The sequence below is a fragment of the Nicotiana sylvestris genome, chromosome 1 (genome assembly GCF_000393655.2).
Source record: "Nicotiana sylvestris chromosome 1, ASM39365v2, whole genome shotgun sequence".
In the NCBI taxonomy this organism is placed as follows: domain Eukaryota; kingdom Viridiplantae; phylum Streptophyta; class Magnoliopsida; order Solanales; family Solanaceae; genus Nicotiana; species Nicotiana sylvestris.
The window spans coordinates 148705710-148731005 of NC_091057.1; the positions used below are offsets into that span (position 1 = coordinate 148705710).

Here is a 25296-nt window from a genome sequence, read left to right on the forward strand (position 1 = left end):
CTTGCCCCCTTAGGGTTCTCTGACAGAAGTACATGTCAAGTGCACAGTTGGAACGTAGCAGAAGAAAGTGACCATCTAGCAACTGTTACAGAAGAGGAACACAACTAGGACCGGGTCTGTTGGTGTGTCTTGACAGAAGTACAAAGTCCACTATTCAGCTGGAATGCAACTGCCCAGAAGTGGTTGTGCAGATAGTGCAACAGTCACCTCTCATTGGGAAGAAGTACACCAAGAGTTGACATCACTATCTATTGTGATATCTTTTGTGATAAAACAGACTGGTGCAAGACATACTTCACTTGTGCATTCAGTGATATTCTCTCAAGGCAAAAAAGCATTCATCCGGCATTGAAGTCACTGGTGTGTCAAGAACAAGAAGACAACTCCACTAAGGATCAGTTTCTAAACGAGTTTTATGTATATCCATAGTTGAGTTGTAATCTTGTTATTTGTTCGTCATTGTAATTCTTAGTTTGCTTTCTTAGAAGAGTTGTCATAGGAACAAACCAAATTCGTAAACTTCAGAGTTTATGTTGTGATTAGGGATAGTCATAAGTCAAATCCTTTGTAGCTAGGAGAGTTATAGAGTGGCTTGTGGTGGTTGCATCACAAGTTAGTTTGAAGTCTTTGCAAAAGGGTGTTTGCAAAGTGGCTTGTAATAGGTAGATTACAAGTTAGTAGAGTTAAAAGCCTATAAGAGTAGGTCGTGCTTTTTTTATCCCCTTGTGTGGGATTTTCCCACGTAGAAAATCTCTTGCCTTCATTACATTCAGTCTTTATTGCATTCTATGTATCAGTCTTATAGAGGACCAGGTACTCTATCGTTTGGTGGACTCACATAAACTAACACTAAGGCTCTGAGGAACGTACTCTCTCAGGAACAGATCTGAAAACTTAGTCCAAGTTAGTGAGGCAGCCTCATCCGGACTGTCTAACTCATAGGTGCGCCACCACTCATAGACGACTCCTCGAAGCTGGAAAGTAGTGAAGGAAACCCCGCTCGATCCTGATATACCCATCGTATGGAGAATATGGTAACACTCATCAAGAAATCCCAGAGCATCATCCGATGCTAGACTACTGAATACAGGAGGCTTGTACTTCTTGAACCTCTCAAGCCTCAGTTGCTCGTCCTCGGAAGCTGCTTCCTTGTCCTCGGGCTGATCTCAGACTGCAGGTTGTACAGGGATAATCTCAGGGACCTGCTCGACATGCACTCACTGCTTAGGAGTGCGGGCGATGGGAGTTTGTGCTCCTCCCTCGACCTGAAACGTAGCTGCAGCAAGGGGAAGCAACCCTGCTTGAGCCAAAGTGGTGTACATGCTCATGAACTGTGCCAGAGTCTCCCGAAGTGCTGGAGTAGTAGTAGCAGTAAGCGTATCAGGTGGCTGGACTCCGGCTGGAACTGCTGGTGGTACCTCGGCGGTAGCTCGCGCAGGTGCTCTGGCTGCACCACGTGCGCGTCATCGGCCTCTACCTCGGCCCCGGCCTCTGACGGCTATAGTAGGGGGCGCGGGTGCTTGATTATCTCGGGTAGCGCGTGTCCTCACCATATGTGAGAGAATAGAAGACAGAAGTTTAGAATTGTGATGTCAAAATCTCGCACGACAAGGAAATCAAATGAAATGGAATTTTCCTAACAGTTACATAGCCTCTCGTAGATAAGTAAATACGTCTCCGTATCGATCAGCGAGACTCTAATAAACCGGCTTGTTATTCATGACTCCTATGAACCTAGAGCTCTGATACCAACTTGTCACGACCCCGGTTCGCCCTCCGTAAACCATCGTGACGACACCTAATCTCTACGACTAGGTAAGCCTAAAATGTGGAAGATAAACCAAATTTGCAAAAAGAAAAGAAAAACAATTTAAAAAAGAAATAGAGTAATAAAACATCGTTTAAAAGTGCCGCTCGGCATACACAATATTTAACTCTAAAAAAACTAATACATATTCCCAAAACCCGGAAACCCATGAATCACAAGCTAAGGATACTTCATAGTGCTCTAACTCCAGAATAGTCTAAAACAAAGTAAATACAGAAGGGCTATAACTACAAGAGAGAATGGAGAGAGACTCCTCGGTTTGCGGATGCAGCAGATATACCTCGAAGTCTCCGAGGGGTCGCCTCGCCTCAAGTATGGTAAGTCTGAGTCGAAGTACCTGGATCTGCACATGAAAAACATGTGCAGGAAGGGCATGAGTACACCACAGCAGTACTTAGTAAGTGCCAAGCCTAACCTTGGTCGGGTAGTGACGAGGAAGGTCAGAGCCATACTGAGATTAAATCAATATAGAGATGACAGAATAGGATAAACAATACAATTGAGAATCTACAGTAAGAATTTAATACAGGATAATAAGGAATACAATAACTGAAACAGAGATAAAGACAAAGCACAAGGAAATACCACTCATAACAAGGATGATAACCGGGGATCTCTCAGTATCCTCAATATATATGTCGGGGATCTCTTGGTATCCCGAGGATCTCTTGATATCCCGAGGATCTCTTGGTATCCTTAATGTATACAAGGGATCTCTTGGTATCCCTAGGATCTCTAGGTATCCTCAATATATGCTAGGGATCTCTTGGTATCCCGAGGATCTCTTGGGATCCTTAATATACGTGCCAGGGATCTCTTGGTATCCCTCACCTCAGTTCACATTATAAATACGTACAGGGGGATCTCTTGGAATGCCGTCCCGTAGTCCCAAAGTAAAACACACAGCAGCAACACAAGAATACTCAATTAATCAATTTCGTAACAAGTAAAATAGGTAATTCTAATTTAACATGCTTCACATAATTCAATTAAGGCAGTTTAAGCAAATAAATAATTAAGTCAATTAGACATGCTTTTTCTAAGCTAACAATAGGTTTAAATTGCAAGTATAGAAAAAGGAACACAATTGAAATTACTTAAAGAAAACTGGATTTTCAACAATTAGCTCAAGTACGCACTCGTCATCTCAAGTACAAGGCATTTCAATTATCAAATATACCAAATCCTAAGGGGAAGGTCGCCCATACAAGGTTAGACAAGCCATTTACCTCGAACCAGCTCAAATCAATCTGAAACCACGCTCTTGCCACTCGTACTCGACTCCAAATGGTCCAAATCTATTCAATTCAATTTTATAATATAAATAACACTTCAAGTAACTGATTCTATAAAGAAATTCTAAGCTAATACGCGAAATTAGGTAAAATGACCAAACCGCCCCTCGGGCCCACGTCTCGGAATCAGGTAAAATTTACATTTCCAGAATCCTCACACTCTTCCGAGTTCAGTCATACCAAAAGTACCAAAATCGGACCTCAATTGGTCCCTTAAATCATCACTCAAAGGCCTCTAATTAGTCAAGCCCTAACCCATAAATTACCACTGATTTTCCTTAATTTTTCATGCTTAAATTGATAAAAAAATCATTCCAATAACGAGTTTAGGGACCAAAGACCTTACTCAAATGAACTTCTCTAAAAATCCCTCTTGAAAAGTGCTTCCCAAGCTTCTTCCCGTTTGAAATATGGTGAAAAACAGCTAAATTTCGCGAAGGCAAGTATTTATATGTTTCTGCCCAGCGACTTCCGCATCTGCGGTCCCGCTTTTGTGAGGACATGGTCGCACCTGCGACCTTTCACTTAAAGACCAGCTTCCGCACCTGCGATTACTCATTCGCAGATGCGGTACCGCTTCTGCAGTAAGTCTCCCGCATCTGCGGAACCTGTTGATCCTCCCCAATTCTGCTTCTGCGATTGCTCTGCCGCTTCTGCGGCTCTGCACCTGCGGGACCCAAACCGCAGGTGCGGTTATGACAGATATCAGCAGCTTCAGCTGCTTCAAACCATTTCCAAAACCTTCCGTCAACCATCTGAAATCATCCTGAGGTCCCCGGGATTTCAACCAAAAGCACCAACAAGTCTAATACCACCGTCCAAACTTATACCAATCCTTAAAACACCTAAAACAACTTCGAAATGACGAATCAACCACAGATTCAAGCCTAAAAATTTCAAAACTCTAAAAATACGCTTTCGATCAAAAAGTCTATCAAACCTCGTCCGAATGACCTGAAATTTTGCACACATGTCACATTCAACACTATGGAGATACTCCAACTTTCGGAATTCCTTTCTGACCCTCGGATCAAAATCTCACTATCGAACCGGAAACTTCAAAATTCGACCTTTCGGCATTTCAAGCCTAAATTAGCTGCGGACCTCCAAAACACAATCCGAACACGCCCATAAGCCCGAATCACCCAACGAAGCTAACGGGGCCTTCGGAACTCCATTCCAAGGCCGTTTTCTCACTGTTCTGACTACGGTTAACTTTCCAGCACTTAAGCTCTCATTTAGGGACTAAGTGTCCCAAAACTCTCTGAAACTCAAAATCGAACATCCTGGCAAATCAAAATAATAAAAATAAACACGGAGAAAGTAGTTAATAGGGTATCGGGGCATAAATTCTTAAGACGATCGGTCGGGTCGTCACAATAACAAATGGAATTTTTATCCATCAATCAACATACACTAAAAAGGTTTTAAAGCGATTTTACATGGATAATGCACATCCACTGAGTACCCTAATGGTTGTGAGATCTCTTGAAATAAATAAAGATCCATTTCGGTCTCAAGAAAATGATGAAGAGCTCGTTGGTGGTGAAACTCCATATCTTAGTGCAATTGGGGCACTAATATAGCTTGCCAACAATACCCGACCAGATATTGCTTTTGTAGTAAGCTTATTAGTAAGATTCAGCTCCTCCCCAACAAGAAGACATTGGAATGGTGTTAAGCATATATATAGATATATTCGGGAAACTATAGATATGAGATTGTTTAATTCTAATGAATTCAAGTTAGAGATGATTGGCTATGACGATGCAGCTTATTTGACTGATCCACATAAATCTCGATCTCAAACAGGCTATTTGTTTACATATGGAGGTATAGCTATATCATGGCGATCGATAAAACAAACAATAGCTTTCACATCTTCAAATCATGCTGAGATAATAGCTATTTATGAAGCTAGTTTGGAATGTGTTTGGTTGAAAAAAGATAATCCAACTACACTATATGAAGACAATGTTACTTGCATCGCTCAACTGAAAGGAGGATACATCAAAGGAGACAAAACAAAGCACATTTCACCAAAGTTCTTTTTCACGCATGATCTTTAACAAAATAGTAAAATTAATGTTCAACTTCAACATATTCGTTCATGTGAAAATTTGGCTAATCTATTCACTAAGGCATTACCAACATCAACATTTGAGAAGCTTAGACAAAAGATCGAAATGCGGCGTCATCGAGAAATAAAATGATGTTTTCATGAATGGGAGTAAGATACGCGATGTAGTCTTTTTTCCTTAGCCTAGGTTTTGTCCCATTAGGTTTTTCTAGTAAGGTTTTTAACGAGGCAGCAAATAAAGCCTATACAGATATGTGTATTCTTTTTCCTTCGCTAAGATTTTTTTTCACAGGGTTGTTTCTTAGTAAGGTTTTAACGAGGCATATTATCTATTTTTGGACATCCAAGGGGGAGTGTTGTAAAACCTATAGTTAATATGGATATCCACTACTCCCACTATTTTCACCCATGATGTAAATAACCTCCCACTACTCATCATTATTATGATTGTAACTCTCACACCTCCATAACCTCTCCCCATGATCTTCCTTCATGATCTCAATTGTTAATGTCATGTTTAAGACAATCATTTTATAACCTTCATATGTGATAGTATAAATAGAGGCATGAAACATGAGATAAAATACACTTAAACACTTGGCAAAATAAGAAAGTTATCTGTTCTTCTCTTATTCTATTACTTATATTCTTATTTTATATTGTTACTTTGAGCTATTTCTTAACTATTTTTACATAACTTATTAATCAACCTCGTACATTTTTTTTTCTAAAATAAAATAAAAGTTAAATAGAAGAAAACACAAAGCAAAATGGGTCTCAAATTGAAATGTCGTGTGGTAAAAGGACCTGTACGTCAAGTCCGAAAAAATTCCCTTTTCTTTTCAATTGAAAAATACCTTCGATTTGCCCACTCTCTCACTCGCAATGATTGCGTTCTTCTGATTCTTCCCAATTTCACAAATTTACATCTCTAAGATTCTCTAATTTATTTTAATATCCCTCAGATTCTCCCAATTTCTGAATGTCCAGAATCTGATTTTTTGTCATGAGGAAAAAACTCGACACTCGCTTCCCTGCGGTGAGCTGCTTTACTTTTTCCCTCTTTCCTCTCTAATGCATTTGTTTTTCTTTTTTTCTTTTTTACTTATATCGCCTTGATCTGCCTATGGCATCTGCTAATTTCAACGAATCTGGTATTTTCTAAGCTATTTAGCTGGACCCATTTTGCTTAGTGGGTCGGGTTTCTAGGGTTGTTGCTCAACGGATAACTTGAATTTTGACTTCACTTCTACAGTGGCTCGTCATAAAACTCGCAGTGAAAATATTACGTATATGGTAACTTCAAGTTGAAATTAGGGACATGGTAATTTTTGGTTGAACTACTAGTCAGACTTGGCTAAGCTTAGTGTAGCCAAAGAAAAAGTATAAGAGCTAGGATTTTGTATTGTGGGTTAAAGTAATTGCTCCAATCTATTGGTCAATTAAAAAGAAATTATTTTGCTGGTAGTCATACTGGCTTTATACTTGCTTTTACTTTACCTAACTATGTTTTTCCTAGGAGTTGTTTAAACTTTCAAAGATTTGTACATCACTAGAAAATGTAATGAACTCTAGTGCTTTTTAATTTAATATATTATATTATTATATTTATTTTGGATAATGTTGGTCTCTGATGAGTTTATATGGAGTAACATGGTCAGTGAGGATTAGTATTGCCGACTCCGGCTTATCTGGGACTGAGGTATAGTAGTAGAGTTTTTGTCGCTGTATTTTGGTCCTTGAAATGACTTAAGTGAGGCAGTGCCGTGATGTGGCATGTCATCTGTGGTAGTTAACGTGGATATTGTTGGATACAGAAAGACAAATCAGCAAGTTACATTTTGCTGTGAATTGTTTTACAGTGTAATATCTTGGAAGCATTTGGAACTTTTTCAGCTTATATTAATTCTTTATGTTGCTTTGGTTAGAAATAGAAGGAAGTTTCATGAGTATTGTCGCATTGGACATGCGAATGATAGGTGGGGTTTGTCGTTTGGAGCTGACTGTTTGAACGAAATGGGTTGTATGTTTTCGTTGAAGTCGTGAACCTATTAACCTTAACTAGTGCAGGGCAAGCATTGAAAGCCAACTCATTCAAACTTGACAAAAAATGGCTGTTGTGGACATTGAGGCCGTATTTCAAAGAAGTAATTGTTGGGATGTGTCTATTGCCAAGAGCAATGAAAAACACACCTAGTGAAAATGTGCAATGGCCTAATAATGATGGCTGTGTTAGCATTGTTCTAGCAGTCAACAAAGGGGAAAATAGTTCTATATTCCAGAAGTGGCATTATCATGATGGGAGATTACCTCAAATCAATCATATCAAGTGTGCTAACCTCTTAGTCACTCTTCTTAATTGGTTCTGCCACAGCCAACCATTCATCTTATTCTTTTTTTGGGGGAGTTCTGTGATGACACATTAAGTACAGTTTTATGTCCGAGTTACTTTGGGAACAGATCAATCATATCAAGGGTGGATTATCCTTGTGCCAGTTTGTCTGCCCATAGGAGGTGCATTTTGTGGCAAGAAGTGGGATCTCTCTCTTATCTCTGTGTTAAATGACCTTATCAACAAAACAAAAAAAAAAAACTGTGTTTTAAATGAGCAGGTATGCTGGTCCTCTATAGGATCTGAGTTCTACATTTCTGATTCAAGTAGGGTCTCTGTTTCAGTGAATAACTCTTTATTCGATTAAGAAAGATAAGGATGGACTTGGAGGATTAACATGGAAAACACGTAGAAGAACGTCTAATCAGTTTCAAGTCTTTTTTTATTTGTTATCATTGATGTTCTTATTGCATTAAGGAGGTCATTGGTAGGGAATTATGGAGGTCGAGCATTAAGGTTGTAGGTTAGGGGAGAGTGTGAATATTTCTACAGCACAATAGAGTGAGACTATCCAGTTAGGAGTTAGACTAGGAATGTCATTGGTCGTCTATTGATGCAGCGCTTTACCTTCTAGTTGTGCTATACCAGCCATCTATTTCGTATTTCGAAATCGTATTTCGTATTCATATTTCATATCTCTTATATATTGTTGTTATTTTTATTACGCATTTTTATGGTACTAATATATCATCTCCTATTGCTTTTTTGAGCCGAGGGTCTCCTGGAAACAGCCTCTCTACCCTTCGGGGTAGGGGTAAGGTCTGCGTACATATTACCCTCCCCAGACCCCACTTGTGGGATTATACTGGGTCGTTGTTGTTGTTGTTGTTGATGTTCTTATTGCTGTATTCGTCATTATTATTTGCTTCTCAGCTTTTAGTTCTATCAAAGGTGGAATATCTGAGATTATCTCCTTTTCTTCATGAAAAACGTTTAGGCCCGGATCAAGAAGATTATGCAAGCTGATGAGGATGTTGGTAAGATTGCAATGGCCGTGCCTGTTCTAGTGTGTAAGTCCCATATAATGTTTGTCGATCGTCAATTTACTCGTTGGTATCTTTCTCTAACCCTTCTCCTCTTGGCATTAAATGCAGCAAAAGCGTTGGAGTTATTCTTGCAAGACCTTTGTGATCGGACATATGACATAACTCTTAGAAGAGGAGCAAAGACTGTTAATTCACTGCATTTGTGAGTGACTTTTCGAAAATCTCCATTCATCCGTATAGATCAGATCTGGAAGCTAATAATGAGCCGTTATCTATTCAATCTCGTCACTGATTTCTGATCTGGTTAATTCGTGTTGTGTATGGTAACTTAATCCTGATAATCGACTTGGCTGTGTTGAGTAGTGCTTCAGACTTATTATATTGCATAGATGAAACACAAAATCTTTATGGCTTTACTAGGATGGTAATTTGATTTTTATATGCACACGTTATCTTGGTTGTTTGCTAAGTTCTAGGCTTGTTTCAAGAAATGCACTTGCCTTGCATATAGGTCTGCTAGTGCACGTTTTTTACATTTGATGAATTTATTTCTGCAAAGTGCTTCATCTCGGTGCCATTATTGTTTTTAACATGTTTGGTTGATGAGAGAACACTAGTCTTCATAGTTGTGGTGCTTTTGGTGAAAACCTGTTCAGTCTTTTTGCTTCTTTTCTCTGAAAATATCTGCCACCGCAGTGCTATTTTTTCTCATCTGTTTCTGTCATTGGAAACTTGTTTGGCTATTGCTGTTCATTTCTTACATGCTCTCTCCAAGTCTGCCAATCTCTACTGCAAGCCAACTGAGAGGATCTAGAAATCATGATGTCTTTTTGACAATAGTGGAGTATCATGGCTTCCTCTTAACATGGTGCAGTATCTTATGTCTGAAAGAATCCAAGCTACCTGCCCAAAACCTTTATGCAATAGGTGGAGTGGTCTAGGACATTTAAACCCTTTTGGAAACAATCACGCAACCAATGAGGAACAAGTTTATTCTCCAACAGCACGTGTAACCCAGTTCTAGGGTTTACACGGGAGTTGAAGATTTAAATTCTTATCAACCTGTTACCTTAAGGTTTTGGATTGGATGCTCAGATTCTTTCACATGGAATCAAAGCATCCAACTCAAAACCTTAAGACAATGGGTGGAGTGGCCCAAAGACATTATAATTCCTTGTATTTTCGAAACCCTTATGCAACCAATGAGGGATAAGTGCATTTTCTAACAGTACAGCAGAAGTTAGTGTTTGTCTCCACTTCAGCTGTGCAGTTCAAATCAAGAGTTTCGTTATCTTTTGCAAATACATCAAATGCCAGTGAATATACTTTATTCCATTGCTCTACTTCAACTTATTTGAGTTATTTCTTAAAAAATTTCTTCCTTTTTGTTGATACTCATGGGACCTTATGTAAAAAATGCTTTATTTGTGAGTGCGAACATGTACAGATTACAAAATTTTGCTGTGTATTGATATCCTGACAGTCTTATGCTTGGGTTGTTTTTGATCTTCTTGTAGCTTGAGAGACACTACTGATCAAAATCAGTTATCAGGTTATCTTGTAATTAATAGGTGGACTGATTACTAGCTGTTAGAGTTAAAAGACTTAGTTAAGAGCGAAAGGCTGCAGAACGACTTGAATTGCCACACTGTTTATGTTCTGTAAATCCTAACCTCAAATGCTAGGAGGATTAGGGGAAACAGTCACATATGATATTTCAAGATTCTTTATTAAAAAATGAAATTCTAAGAAACTTTAAGGAATTCTGCCTGCTGAAACTGTTCAAGCTTTAAGCACACAAAATAGTTACACAAAGGGAAACAGTTTGGCATTAGAACAAGCCAACTGTCTGCCTCCTGAAAATTTGGGGGCTAAGGGAAGAACAACTGCCAAATCAAGCAACAACTCTCTGTCAAACCAGCTGGCAGCTGTAATGGACTTGCTTCCTGAGCATTCCTTGAAGGCTAGCTGCTGCAACATAAAGCAATTAAACTTCAACATTACTAATACACCTTGAAATTGTCTAACAAATTGAAAATAGTACTCTAAAGAATGTTATGCATAGAATTTAGAATTCAATGCATTCCACAGATCCTCTTTTAATGTTCATGTCATCTTTAATCTGTGTTAGCTAATGCATCATTTTTTTCTTCTGCAATGTGCTGAAAGATCCCACTCCTTCTACCAGAACACGTCTTTCTGTGCAGGTTAAGTAGGATGATGCTGCCTTTCTCACTCACTTGTCAATTCGGAAATAATGGGCTTGTTGGTTCATTTATCCTATTACATGCATACTGATTGCATCTAACATCTATTTGTAGAAAGCATTGTGTACAAAGCTACAACGTGTTTGACTTCCTTCGGGAAGTTGTCAGCAAGGTTCCTGATTATGGCCATTCTGATGCTGCTGGTGAAATGCCAAAAAGAAGGTTAGGATCATTTCTTGTTTGTCTTATAACGTTAAAGTTGGTAGTTTTTCTTCTATTCAGTTGATTATTTGACTTACACTTCCAAGATGACAAACTTTGCAAAATCATATACTGTTTTATCAGGAAAGTTGCAATGGAAGAACATCATGACAGTGAGGATGAGTTCAAAAGGAGTAGGACGGTGAGAAACCCTTTGTTGACTCTTCTAGTTTAGATTCCTCGTAATTGCTGAGGCTAAAAACTGAAAAAGAACTTATTTATTGTAAAGCATTTAATTATTGCTAATGAAAAAACGTTTAGTTCTCTCAAAGAATAAAAAATGCTCTGAATGTAGTAATAGTATAAACAAGTAATTGCTGATTCATTTTCTGAGATGAAGTTTTCGCGGGACAAACTGATTTAGCTCAAGAAAACATTGCACTATCAATATCTTTGATTCTCTTAATCTTTATCTTTTAGTTAGAAATAATGTTCTATCCATTAGTTAGTGATAACTTTTTTTTTTTTATGGAGATAAGGTTTTTTAGAACGGACATCAACTGTTTACTTTTGACCATCTTATGGGTTTCATTATAGGAAAAAGGGTCAAATTTGCTCCTGAACTTTGCGAGATGGTCTTGCCCTCCGTTAATAGTTGGGGTCGTTCGTACTCCTGCTGTGACAGAAGTGGCACAAATTTGCCCTTTTGACTAAAAGTCAACTATTAAAAGATTAATTAGTCACTAAATATCTTATTTGCACCAGCAAGTGACACGTGGCTTAAAAATTAACCCTCACCCTTAACCCCCTCCCATTTTCCATCTAAAAGTATTGTCATCGTCTTCTTCGTCTCTTTCTAGACCCGCTCCTATCCCCCCTTCCAGCCATCCCTTCTCTCTCTTTCATTGGTTGAGGAAGGACCAAACAATGTATTCTTGTTTGCAGCAAAAGATTGTTCTTCAAACATTTACAATTTTCATCGCTGATATCAGCATCGTCGCCTATTTCAAAGAAACTATGCTGTTCCCCAACCTCTCCGATTTGGTTATCGTTTTCGCTGCCGCCGCTTGCAGCAGTTGTCATCGGTCTGCCGAGACAAAATACTTGCCATATTTTTGTTCTATGGGATGTCATCAATTCCAGTCTCTAGTAATTTCTGGTTCGTAAGGTGAAGAAGGGAATTTCTATATCTTGGAAATTGTTATTTTTGGCGCTTGATCTTAATTTATGTTATGGGATTTCTGTAATTCATATAAAGTTTTTAAGTTTAATTGGTTGTTTCTTTCTGAATCTGAAAAGCCCCATTAAACCTGCCATACGTTTTATCCACCCATGTGCTTACTCGTTCACTTTATTGCAGAAGTTGTAAGTTGGCTTTTATTACTTTGTCAACTACCTTCCATATAGCTTTTTAGATTTGATAATAGTTGGAGTTTTCTTTCCTTATTGTGAAGAAAGGGAGCATCTACGCCATACTTGCCAAAGATTTGAACTTTCTTGCTTTTTTGGACTAGAGTCTAGAAGCTTGATAAAAGCTCGAACCTGTTAGGTTATTTTGTTTCTGAGGCCTCCAAGTATGTTAAAGTGAAAGAGAGGCGGGATCGGCCGAGAGCGAGTCTGGTGAGAGTAGAAAGGTGGAAGACGTTGATTATTTTAGCAGGAAAAGGGGGTGGGTTAATTTTATGCCACATGTCACTTGCTGGTGCAAATAAGATATTTAGTGACTAATTAATCTTTTAATAGTTGACCGTTAGTCAGAACTCAGAAGGGCAAATTTGTGCCACTTTTGTAACGGCAGGGGTACGGATGACCCCAACTATTTACGGAGGACAAATGTAGACAATTTTGAAAGTTCAGGGATAAATTTGACCCTTTTCCCTTCCTTATATGAATCGAGAATTTATTTGGAGTTGCACCAAAACTTTCACTCATTGCAGTTGAGTTTTCTCCAAGAGAGATGTAGATTAAACTAAGGCTGCACTCGTTTTTTTGTTTACTTTTATTCTGTTAAAGATTTTTATGTCAATAGAAAATGAAAATAACTTAGTGTTAAATGACTCAAATTATGGGATATTGGAATTAAGTTGGTTCTAAATGGAGCAAAACAGATAAAGGATTCATATCACTGAACCAACTACCTTGACATTGAGGTGTATGTTATTGTTTCTCTCAGTTAGTTAGCGTTTTTATATGGCATAATTAAATTCGGAGGAAGATGCAATGTGATAAGGCAATGTCGCATATCACAGATCTGGTGTTTTTTGTATAATGTGATAGCACAATCATCTGTGGTTGTCATGAGAGTTGTGAAACCATGATGTTTTCACATAGTAATCAACTTACAGTGTACAGTGATCACTTTATATTTTCTGTTATCAAGTCATGACGTGAATGGCATTTTTTCCTGCAGGAGACGTGTCATGCTAGCAGTAGTGGTAGGGGAAGAGGTAGGGGTAGAGGAAGAGGTCGTGGCCGCGGACGTGCTGATAGGGAGCTTTCGCGGCCTGATATGCAACTTGAATCTTGCACCTCTGTTCAGCAGAGTGGTCTGCAGAATCCAAACCCTGGAACTCACACAGACAACTGCACTGAACCGAAGGGATCACCTAAACAGGATTCCAGTGCTTGTGACAGAGAAAGTTCAGTTGTAACAACTCCTAATCTGAAGGTCAACCTAGATGAAAGCGTTGATAAATCAGCTGCACCAGATATAGCAGCCTGCAATCCATCGCCAAGGCCTGCCAATGAGAAAGTGGAGGAAGGCCCCCAATGGTCTCTCGAAATGGAGAGAATGGTTATTGACCCTGCCCATATGTCACAACTGAATTCAAGTTTGGCGGAGGAGGAAGAAGATTATGATGAAGAGTTAGACAGATAAAATAACAAACAAATGGCCTATTCGGCATATGCTATTTATTTGGTAGCAAGTTCCTATGGGCCCTAACATAAAGGGCATGAATCCCTCTGCCTCCCTTTGTGATTTGTTGCAGTATATGTATTTCTTAGTTGTCTTTGTGACTCCAGTCTTGTAATGGCCTCTAACCATTTTCTCTTTTCCCAGTAGAAATAAGTAGGAAGTGTGTATTGCTCCAACCAGCACTCCATGTACCAGTTACTGTATGAAATAGCAAGGGAGAACTAGTTTGTATCTTTATTCGATTTACATAATATTAGTCCTCGACTTCTGCTGAAAAAGGGTGCCATAAAATTTTCAAAAACTAGAAGGGGTTAAAGTGCCACTTGAATTGCCCCTACTATTTTCTTATTGCCTACTCCAGCATGCATAATACCAGAGTTGTGCTGGTCTCTTGTTCTACACACATTTTGATGCTTAGCTTTCACCATTCTGCTGTTTACCCTAACTAGTTCTCTCTCTCAAATGTATGCCCAGTTTTTTGGTTAATCTTTTCTATCAGCTTAAAGAAAAACTTTACTGGAAATCCACTTTGATGATCGATAGGTCTATTGTGCCTCTCTACCTGTGGTAAGTTCTGCGTACACACTACCATTCCCCGATCTCACTTTGTGGAATTACACTGTTGTTATCCAGAAACCCTCTTCCTTGATGTCAAAAGGTTTGTAGCTGTCATTTAACTAAGCAATCCTAAGCGCTCCAGGCAAGACTGATTAGTATAGTAATAAGTAATATGACAAGACGCCAAGTAATACTACACTGGGTCAACAGTACCTAACTCTCGTTCCCAATAAGATATAACTGGGACAAAAGAAGTTATATATATAAAGACACAAAGCATAATATTTTCTTTCGTTTATTTATTTACAATAATTCCTTCTTTTTTTTTTTTCCTTTTTTTTTGAAATGCATGACCAAAGGATGTTGTTATTCAGAAGCCCTCTTCCTTGATGTCAAAGGTTTTTTCTTTTTCTATGCATCTTCGCACATAACGGGAGCTTAGTGCACCGGACTTTCTTTTTTTGTAATGCATGACTAAACCTTAGTTATTTGATTTTAAAAAAATAGAAATTTTTACCTCCTATAGCAAAGGTTAACATCTTATTTATTTTAAATAAATACCATTCAAAAAAAATTATATTCTATAGATATCTTTTAATGTTTATAGCAAAATATCTAATTTTGGTTACCTCCTACCCCTAAGCCACTAAATACGATATTCAGTTACATTTTTTTCTTTCTCTCTCTACTTTGATACATGTCATTCTCTTCCCCCATTCCCTGAAAATACGATGCTCAATCTCAAAATTCCTCTCACCCACATCACCTACGTTCTCTCCGATCCCAATTTCTCCAATCCCATCGGACGTTGCTTTGGCTCTTCTTCGCCATTGTAATTGATTCACTTTCCATAATGCCTCCTCATTTTACGATTTTGAAGTTTACAATCGGACAAGTCTTGTCTCTTGCCAGATTACTCTTGGTCTAGATTATGCTGCCAATCAAGGCCTAGCTTCAAGTGCGGATCCCAATTACCAATGAATTGGAGTGACAGACGAATGTCTTGATCTTCATATTGACGAATAAACAGAAGTGAAGCCATGTCATTTAGAAAGTTATAATTCTTGGGAAATCATGAAGCTTGATAGTAAATGATGTATGTTGTAAGTAAAAACAACAAAATTCAACGGATGGCTTTTTACATCTCTTTAGCAGAGTCCTTATTCTGCCACCATTGCTCGACGGCGAATTCGCCGAAAATTAGTGTCACGACCCAAACTGAAGGGCCACGACGGGCACCCGGTGCCTTACTCAACCGAGTACAAATATAACATATCTTTCTTATTATACTATCTTGAGTAAATGAGCCAGAAACCCGTCATGAGATAACAAAAATAAAACATAAGGGAATACTCAACATATGATGACCCAACATGATATACAAACTTATACATGTGACATACGGGCCTACAAGGCCGACATGACCATGTGTAAATTCAACACATAGGCCAATAAGGCCATACAAGTATCCATAAACCTGACATCTGTCTACAAGCCTCTAAGAGTACATAAAATCATAAAGGTTGGGACAGAGCCCCGCCATATCTTTCTTATTATACTATCTTGAGTAAATGAGCCAGAAACCCGTCATGAGATAACAAAAATAAAACATACGGGAATACTCAACATATGATGACCCAACATGATATACAAACTTATACATGTGACATACGGGCCTATAAGGCCGACATGACCATGTGTAAATTCAACACATAGGCCAACAAGGCCATACAAGTATCCATAAACCTGACATTTGTCTACAAGCCTCTAAGAGTACATAAAATCATAAAGGTTGGGACAGAGCCCCGCCATATCAATCAATACATATCCAAAGCATACTGACCAAATAGGCAACTCCGGAGCAAGTGGAGTGCACCAACACCTCCGCTGAGCTGATAGCCTACTAGGAGGAATGACAACCTATCAATTGGGACCTGCGGGCATGAAACAGCGTCCCCAGGCAAAAGGGACGTCAGTACAAATAAAGTACCGAGTATGTAAGGCAGGAAAACATAAACAAGAACAGTAATATAAAGAGAGATAGATGAGATATAACCTGTAACATCTGAGTGCCTCTGGGGATACTAACATGAAATGCATAATACATATATATACATAAACTTTTAAAAACATACGCCTCTGTGGGCATCATCATCATCATATCGTACCCGACCTCAAAGAGGACTCGGTAAAAATGTACCCGGCCATCATAAGGCTCGGTAGAATCATACCCGACCATGTGGAGCTCAGTAAATCCAACTAATTAGTGGTTGCACAATAGGTGTCGTACCCGGCCTACTATAGCGCGGCTCGGTAGAGTAAAATAGATACTATATATAATGCATACTAGACTCATGGAATCACGTTCTAAACCTTTTGGAGTGACTTAAGGTCGTTGCACCTTCGATTAACATTATGGGCATCATACCATCAATATGAGCTTCTATAGGATTCAAGGATCATACATACTTGCTTAGAATAACTTTATAAGGAAAGAACAACATGGGCAACCTTAGTTTCTAGGAGTAGATCCGTTATGAAATAGCGTATTCATTTCACTTTAGATCATGCCAAAAGAAAGAGGGAAGTGCCTTAACATACCTTAACCATGGTGAGTCCTTAATACCTCCCAAGATACCCTTCAAACAACTCAACTCAATCTACCATTGCATAAGGAGATTCAAAATCGGTGTTGAATAAAGGCTAAGTCTGCAACTCAAACTTGTAGTTCGTTTATATAAATTCGGGAAGCATCTCCCCTAAAACAAAAGCCCCCTCCAATACCATATACCAACAAGAATTACCAAAGAAATCCAGCAATACATAATTATCAATAACAAGACACCATAAAACAACAACAAGTCATAACTATTTTACGACGAGTGACAAGCTCCAATTGGAATTCGTATACCCCATATCATCCCTTATAGACTTTTTACTTTAACTTAATAGTATCATTAACAAAATAATGAAGTCATTCATTAATAATTCCAGCCTTATACCATATATCCATAACAAAGAAAATGATCCACAATTTCAATTATTCTTAATTAGCAACTTTATACACTAGTTCATGTCTAGTTCATCCATTTAACTTAACCAATGCCAAGATAACCTTAAGCGCCTGTAGGAACACAATATAATTACCTCCTACAGTGGATGCAAGTCGAAATCCATGTTATATTTAGATTACTACAACCCAACACACCCTAATCAATTCATCCAAAAACGACGACTATAGTAGTGTCCAACGCCCCGAAAATATTACAAAGAATGACTAATCCATCATTTTGCCATTAGATGGTGTTTCTCCACACAATTTATCTTTCAAAAACTCCATTAAATAGCAGCAAAATATACAGCCCAAAAGCTATACGAAACAGCCCACACAACAATCTATTACAAATCAAATAACTCGAACTCACGGCTTTCGATCACCGTCCCGTGAGTTCTAACTATTATGAAATAAATTAATCAATCTTCCTTGATGTTTAAGAGCTTGAAACCGGAAATTAGGCATTTTTATTAACTTCAAAATACTTTCCAAAACTCAAACTACAAAGAAAAAGAGAGGATATATAGCGATACTTACATCGTGGGGATCGTTCTAGTGTTATTGCTTCGTGATTTCGTGCCTCGGACGATAATCTTGTTGGATAACCTTGTGGACAGCTTAAGGGTGAGGTTAGGGGTCTTATTTGGTCGAGCTCTCTGGAATTATGAAGAAAGAGATGACATAGGAAGATAAATATCCATTTTGGTTGAAAAGTCAAAAGGTGCTACTTGGCACCATCTCATTGGCCTTTTTTCAAATACTTATATCTTTTTATCCGGATGTCGCATGAATGAACGGTTAAGAGCATTGAAAACTAAATTCCAAGTCCTTCAATTTGGTATATAATATGTCCCAAAAAGACCTCATATGGCACACGAAATTTATTACTCAAAAAGCTTCACTACAAGGCAAATCTTTAGTCGGTTTTTCCGCAACTTAAATCCGATTTTTCTCAAACTTTATACTTCATATACAAACATCATATATAGTCATATAATGGCTTTAAACTCATTTAAATCATGATTAAAAAGTCTCATATTGATCTTAACTTGCTTAATACTTCGGAAACCTTTCTTATCTTTGTAGAAGGATTTCATCCTTTTTGAGCTTACATCAATTGACTCACGACGTACTTTCAGGTACAAAAACATGGGTTGTAACATTATTCCCCCCTTTGGAACATTCATCCTCGAATGTTGACTGATGCGCTTCTCATTCTCATACCATATGGCTCTTATGAATACTTTAATATTGTCCTTTGTCATCTAGGTAATTGTTCTGTGAATAAATTTAAAAACTATGGAATTCCCCCCTTTAGGCCTATTATCACCTCGCAAATTATGGCCGGAGTTCTTCCAATCTCGTAACTTCGACTACCTTCTATGATGTATCCTATATGACTATGTCTTTTTATGCACGACTCGTCTCTCTTTTTTTCCTCCAGCTTTTTGCCAATCTCTTGGTTTCACTTTGTGAATACATATATAGAACTATGACAAGATGTCCCTCTGTGCATATATAGGTATACTTAAGCTCTTTGCTTGGTACTTTGCTGAATGTATGACTATTGCTATATTTTATTTTATAGCCTTGGTATTATTACCGAGGTGTGCTACATAACTCTAGGTTACTTTCTCATTGCTTGTCCCATAACCTGTCGGCGCAACCCTGCCACATTAGGAACATATAATCGACCTTGATATCTGAGGACTCAATCTCACCCTGCCACATTAGGAATATATAATTGACCTCGATATCTGAGGACTTCATCTCCTGTAATCTCAAATAGTGTCTTTTCCTTTTGAGGGGTTGTATCTCTTTAATGATCTAGCACATGATCTTCATACTAGCATTCTTTCACTTCAGTTACTAAAGAGGAGGTTTCCATGTCCTAAGTAGTAACTCTGGTACCACATGCATCTAGTAATCGAATTCCAAGATTAGCTAGCAGATGAATCTCACAAGCTATCTCATTTTTCTATGCTTGTAAATATGATAGGCTAAACATAGATCTAAGATTGAGGGCGTTGAATACTACATTCTCCTTCCCTAGATGATATAAAATATAAACATCATAGTCTTTCACTAACTCCAACCATCGCCTCGGATGTAATACATTGTCACTAAGGCTCGCGTCTCATCGGGGAACATCTGAAGTGATTTTCTTGATGCACCTAGGGACGATACTATATTTCAATAACTGCATTTTCATAAATCTCACACCGTATCTTCTATCGATTTCATAACCTCCCTTCTACATTGGTGGAATTCACATCCATACCTTAAAGCTCTACTATATTACTTGCAACCCTGGTGCATACACAATCTGGTGGGAACTTCGTATTAACGTCTTATGAGGCTGGTACTCTTCTAATTGCTTTATCGTAGAGATTTTATAGAATATGTTTGTTGTACTATCTTTTTTATACCTCTGCTATTAAAAGTGTTCCTGATATGGTTTGAGTCACGATTTCTATAATCATCTAGGTCTAACAATCAGACTCATGATGTAACTTTCGAGCTTTCTCTTCCTTCTCAGCCTTTAATTAAGCTTAGGCTATCTTCCAATCTTCAGCTTAGGGTATTAGCTATTGCATTAGCCTTTCATGGACTCTATGTAGCATCCATGATATAATCTTCTAACAATTCAAGCCTTTATAGGTGACGTGAACTTAATTTTTTCTTTTAACTTATACCAGAGTCTCCTATGGCTATATGAATGTCAATATATATGCTGCATGGATATAACTCTGAAGTCTTAAGTGCATTCACAACGTAATTAATTCTGGATCATTGATTGAATAATTCCTTTCGTGCCTTCTCATCGTTCTTAAATACAAGCAATCACTTTTCATGGTCGTTATGCCATTTGTTGCATGAATACTTGGCTTATCTTATTTCCCACCAATACTTGAATTTTCTATAACTCATATGATCTCAAATATCACTTTTGACTTCCCGTTCATTAGTCACGATAGGTGCCACTTTCTTATGGAGTGTATACCATATTGTAGTGAGACTGTTGTTACAAAACCATTTCTTCTTTATATCGTTATGCTTAAGTTGAAGCCTTCTTCCTTATTTTCTCAACTAGTCTTTCTTTGTAGTACTTAAGGAGACATTTTGGATCTTGTAAAGTTACGATCTTGTTATACTGTATACCCGAAGGAATTTTCGATGTTCTTACTCGCCTACAGACATCCTTAGTTACATACCTTCGTCCCCTTGTGCTCGTAGGGTTACTTCTAAACTCAGATTTTGATTGTCTCCTTAGTGGCACTCCATTATTTCCGTAACACTTATACAGTACCTTTAGTAACCCAACTCCTATCTGAATATTTCTCAAGGTTACGACATCATATCTGCGAGACTGAATTTACTAGATTAGGATTCACTACGTTTATCTTGCATGATCTGCTAATTTGCTTATAACCTCTTGTATAGCCATAACTTGGCTCTTCTTGAATCAACTACAAACTACTCGTTGGTCCATTCCCATATCTATATTTCGAATAATCTCTCTTTAGTTATTTACTTTGTCTTAAGTTACCTCTCGCATTGGCTCATTATGTATCAAGTGTTCATTTGCACTTATTTATCAATATCATCGGGTGCGCAACCCTTACCGCTTCTCTTCGGCGTCATGCTTGCATAATGTTTTGGAGTCATATCATATCTATAGGATCTGAATAGATGCTATCTCATTCCTTTCACCCTTTACCGCATTCCTCCTTTACTATTCCATAGTTACCTCTTCATCTTGCCATTTTTTTTTCACATCTTCACTAACATCTTACTCGCCTTGCGGTAACCTCTCTACACCGGGAATAATTGAATTTATTAAGCACAAGGGTGACACTTAGTGTAATTGGCACACTTACTCTCTTAAGCTTAACTCTGCTCCACATGTTTGCTTTAGGGAAGCATCTTTCTGGATGAACCTTAGAGGTTATTATTTTTTTTGTCCATTCTATTATTGTCGGAATGTTATCTCTGAAATTCTCATGATATCAACCATTCTAAAATCCTTCAGTCCCTAATTTATGTTCAGTTTATCTTCTTCACCACTCCATACTGATTTTTATTACTCTGGGGTCTAACCTTTCCTCCTGGTAATCACGTTGAAGTCACCAACTCATTTCTCGAAATAAGGATATGACTTTATGACTTATACTCTTTTATTGCCTCAAGGCCTGTCACCTCTTGTATTTTCCTTCATTTGACTATAGACTCTGTCATCGTGTCATACTTTGATTTAATGTTATCATCCATATATTACATCTTACTCAGGATGCTTCATTTACTCTCTTCTTATTCTCCGGATAATATCTTTATCTATCACTTTATTCTGAAAACTCTGACAAAATGTTCTTTCCCTTTTAACTCCCCTTGCTTCATCTCACTGGCTCTTCGAAATGCCTAACATTGTCCTTTTTTTTACTCGGGGCTGGAGTCATACTAAGGTAAATATTCATCCCTTCTAGGATCCCGCTGCCTATCTTTTGAAATTTCTGAATATTCCAGTATTCATATCTGATTGTACTATTCTAAAGTTCATCATCTAGGTGTCTCGCAAGGAGATCTATTACCACATTTGCACTATCCTTCGGATACATTAGTTAATGATAACAATCCATCCATAATTTTTGGTTACTCTAACCCGAATTGAATCTTGATATCACCTTCTTCTTTTAAACTATATTTGTTAGCTCCCATAGGGCACACGTGAGATGGGTGTGGTCAATTGTATATATCACCGTTAATATTGAAGGTAACATCAATACTTACATTTCTCTGCCTGAATTGTAAATACTGATAATCTTCTTTAACTAGGTACCTCATACCCTTAGTCATCTTGCTTGTTTTACTTGCTGAAACTTGTGTCTACTTTCTGATTCACTTATTCCTTTTTCCTATACGAGTGTATAGATATTCTTGCCTTAAGGCTCCTTACCAAAAAGCTTACACATCTTAAAACACACATGATCTGCTGAAGACCCCACATTTGCTCATCATAAGCATGATGCAAAATTGAGTTCCTCTGACTCAACTCTTCCACAACCATATTCAATCTCATACCAACTGTTTATTTTGATGAGGTATCGTTGTATTACGAACACAATAGACTTTAGAAGTTTGAATTCTTATAATTGAGCTTTACAACACGATCTAGAGTAAGAAGAAAGATTGACAGTCCTAAATGCCATGTAGCCTCCTGCGTATAAGTGTGGTGCACAACACACCAATAAACAAGACTCTACTAAACACGACTTGTAGACTCCCTAGGATAGAACTGCTCTGATACCACTTCTGTCATGACCCAAACTGAAGAGCCGTGATGGGTACCCGATGCCTTACTCAATCGAGTACCAACATAATATATCTTTCTTATTATACTATCTTGAGTAAATGAGCCAGAAACCCGTCATGAGATAACAAGAATAAAACATAAGGGAATACTCAATATATGACGATCCAACATGATATATAAACTTATACATATGACATAAGGGTCTATAAGGCCGACATGACCATGTGTAAACTCAACACATAGGCTAACAAGGCCATTTAAGTATCCATAAACCTGACATTTGTCTACAAGCCTCTAAGAGTACATAAAATCATAAAGGTTGGGATAGGGCCCCGCCATATCAATCAATACATATCAAAAGCATATTGACCAAATAGGCAACTACGGAGCAAATAGAGTGCACCAACACCTCCACTGAGATGATAGCCTACTAGGAGGAATGCCAACCTATCAATTGGGACCTGCGGGCATGAAATGCAGCATCCTCAGGCAAAAGGGATGTCAGTAATAATAAAGTACCGAGTATGTAAGGCAGGAAAGCATAAACAAGAACAGTAATATAAAGAGAGATAGAGGAGATACAACTTGTAACATCTGAGTGCCTCTGGGGGATACTAACATGAAATGCATAATAGATATATATACATAAACTTTTAAAAACATACACCTTTGTGGGCATCATCATAGTGACTTAAGGTCGTTGCACCTTCGATTAACATTATGGACATCATACCATCAATATGAGCTTTTGTAGGATTCAAGGATCATACATACTTGCTTAGAATAACTTTATAAGCAAAGAACAACATGAGCAACCTTAGTTTCTAGGAGTAGATCCGTTATGAAATAGCGTATTCATTTCATTTTAGATCATGCCAAAAGAAAGAGGGAAGTGCCTTAACATACCTTAACCATGGTGAGTCCTTAATACCTCCCAAGCTACTCTTCAAATAACTCAACTCAATCTACCATTGCATTAGGAGATTCAAAATCAGTGTTGAATAAAGGCTAAGTCTGCAACTTAAACTTGTAGCTCGTTTATATAAATTCGGGCAGCATCTCCCCTAAAACAAGAGCCTCCTCCAATACCATATACCAACAACAATTACCAAAGAAATCCAGCAATACATAATTATCAATAACAAGATACTATAAAACAATAACAAGTCATAACTATTTTACGACTAGCGACAAGCTCCAATTGGAATTCGTATACCCCATATTATCCCTCATAGACTTTTTACTTAAACTTAATAGTATTATTAACATGATAATGAAGTCATTCATCAATAATTCCAGCCTTATACCATATATCCATAACAAAGAAAATGATCCACAACTTCAATTATTCTTAATTAGCAACTTTATACACTAGTTCATGTCTAGTTCATCCATTTAACTTAACCAATGCCAAGATAACCTTAAGCGCCTGTAGGAACACAATATAATTACATCCTATAGTGGATGCAAGTCAAAATCCATATTATATTTAGATTACAACAACCCAACACACCCCAATCAATTCATACCAAAAACGACGACTATAGTAGTGTCCAACGCCCCGAAAATATTACAAAGAATGACTAATCCATCATTTTGTCATTAGGTGGTGTTTATCCATATAATTTATCTTCCAAAAACTCCATTAAATAGCAGAAAAATATACAGCCCAAAAGTTACACGAAACATCCCACAAAACAGTCCATTACAAATCAAATAACTCGAACTCACGGCTTCCGATCACCGTCCCGTGAGTTCTAACTATTATGAAATAAATTAATCAATCTTCCTTGATGTTTAAGAGCTTGAAACCAGAAATTAGGCATTTTTATTAACTTCAAAATACCTTCCAAAACTCAAACTACAAAGAAAAAGAGAGACTATATAGCGATACTTACGTCGTAGGGATCATTCTAGTGTTATTGCTTCGTGATTTCGTGCCTCGGACGATAATCTTGTTGGATAACCTTGTGGACAGCTTAAGGGTAAGGTTAGGGGTCTTATTTGGTCGAGCTCTCTGGAATTATGAAGAAAGAGACGACATAGGAAGATAAATATTCATTTTGGTTGAAAAGTCAAAAGGTGCTACTTGGCACCATCTCATTGGCCCTTTTTCAAATACTTATATCTTTTTATCCGGATGTCGTATGAATGAACGGTTAAGAGCATTGGAAACTAAATTCCAAGACCTTCAATTTGGTATTTAATATGTCCCAAAAAGATATCATATGGCACACGAAATTTATTACTCAAAAAGCTCCACTACAAGGTAAATCCTTAGTCGGTTTTTCCGCAACTTAAATCCGATTTTTCTCAAACTTTATACTTCATATACAAACATCATATATAGTCATATCATGGCTTTAAACTCATTTAAATCATGATTAACAAGTCTCATATTGATCTTAACTTGCTTAACACTTCGGCAAACCTTTCTTATCCTTATAGAAGGATTTCATCCTTTTC

General features: G+C 37.7%; 1 protein-coding gene and 2 long non-coding RNA genes across 3 annotated transcripts; 1 reads left to right on the plus strand and 2 right to left on the minus strand.

Annotated features, from left to right (window-relative positions):
• The first annotated feature begins 6012 nt into the window (after positions 1-6012).
• On the plus strand, positions 6013-14143 carry LOC104229170 (uncharacterized). Its single transcript, XM_009781754.2, has 6 exons — positions 6013-6242; positions 8533-8605; positions 8690-8783; positions 10903-11010; positions 11134-11191; positions 13400-14143. Exons 1-6 carry the CDS (start codon positions 6210-6212, stop codon positions 13865-13867), a joined length of 834 nt encoding a protein of 277 aa, XP_009780056.1. The 5' UTR covers positions 6013-6209; the 3' UTR covers positions 13868-14143.
• A 1835-nt stretch (positions 14144-15978) lies between these two features.
• LOC138880455 (uncharacterized) lies at positions 15979-18165 on the minus strand. The gene is made up of 2 exons (XR_011403114.1): positions 18057-18165; positions 15979-16398 (listed from the first exon to the last, which is right to left on the minus strand). It is a non-coding gene; the product is annotated as an uncharacterized lncRNA (long non-coding RNA).
• A 4796-nt stretch (positions 18166-22961) lies between these two features.
• On the minus strand, positions 22962-24838 carry LOC138880456 (uncharacterized). The gene is made up of 3 exons (XR_011403117.1): positions 24729-24838; positions 23737-23795; positions 22962-23291 (listed from the first exon to the last, which is right to left on the minus strand). It is a non-coding gene; the product is annotated as an uncharacterized lncRNA (long non-coding RNA).
• Between the last annotated feature and the right edge of the window lie 458 nt (positions 24839-25296).

What these genes read in the sequence shown, in the direction of transcription:
- LOC104229170 (XM_009781754.2), top strand. Translation starts at nt 6,210, where the DNA reads ATGAGGAAAAAACTCGACACTCGCTTCCCTGCG. An exon ending in ACTGTTAATTCACTGCATTT is followed by an intron (nt 8,784 to 10,902) that starts GTGAGTGACTTT and finishes ATCTATTTGTAG; the next exon opens with AAAGCATTGTGTACAAAGCT. An exon ending in GGTGAAATGCCAAAAAGAAG is followed by an intron (nt 11,011 to 11,133) that starts GTTAGGATCATT and finishes CTGTTTTATCAG; the next exon opens with GAAAGTTGCAATGGAAGAAC.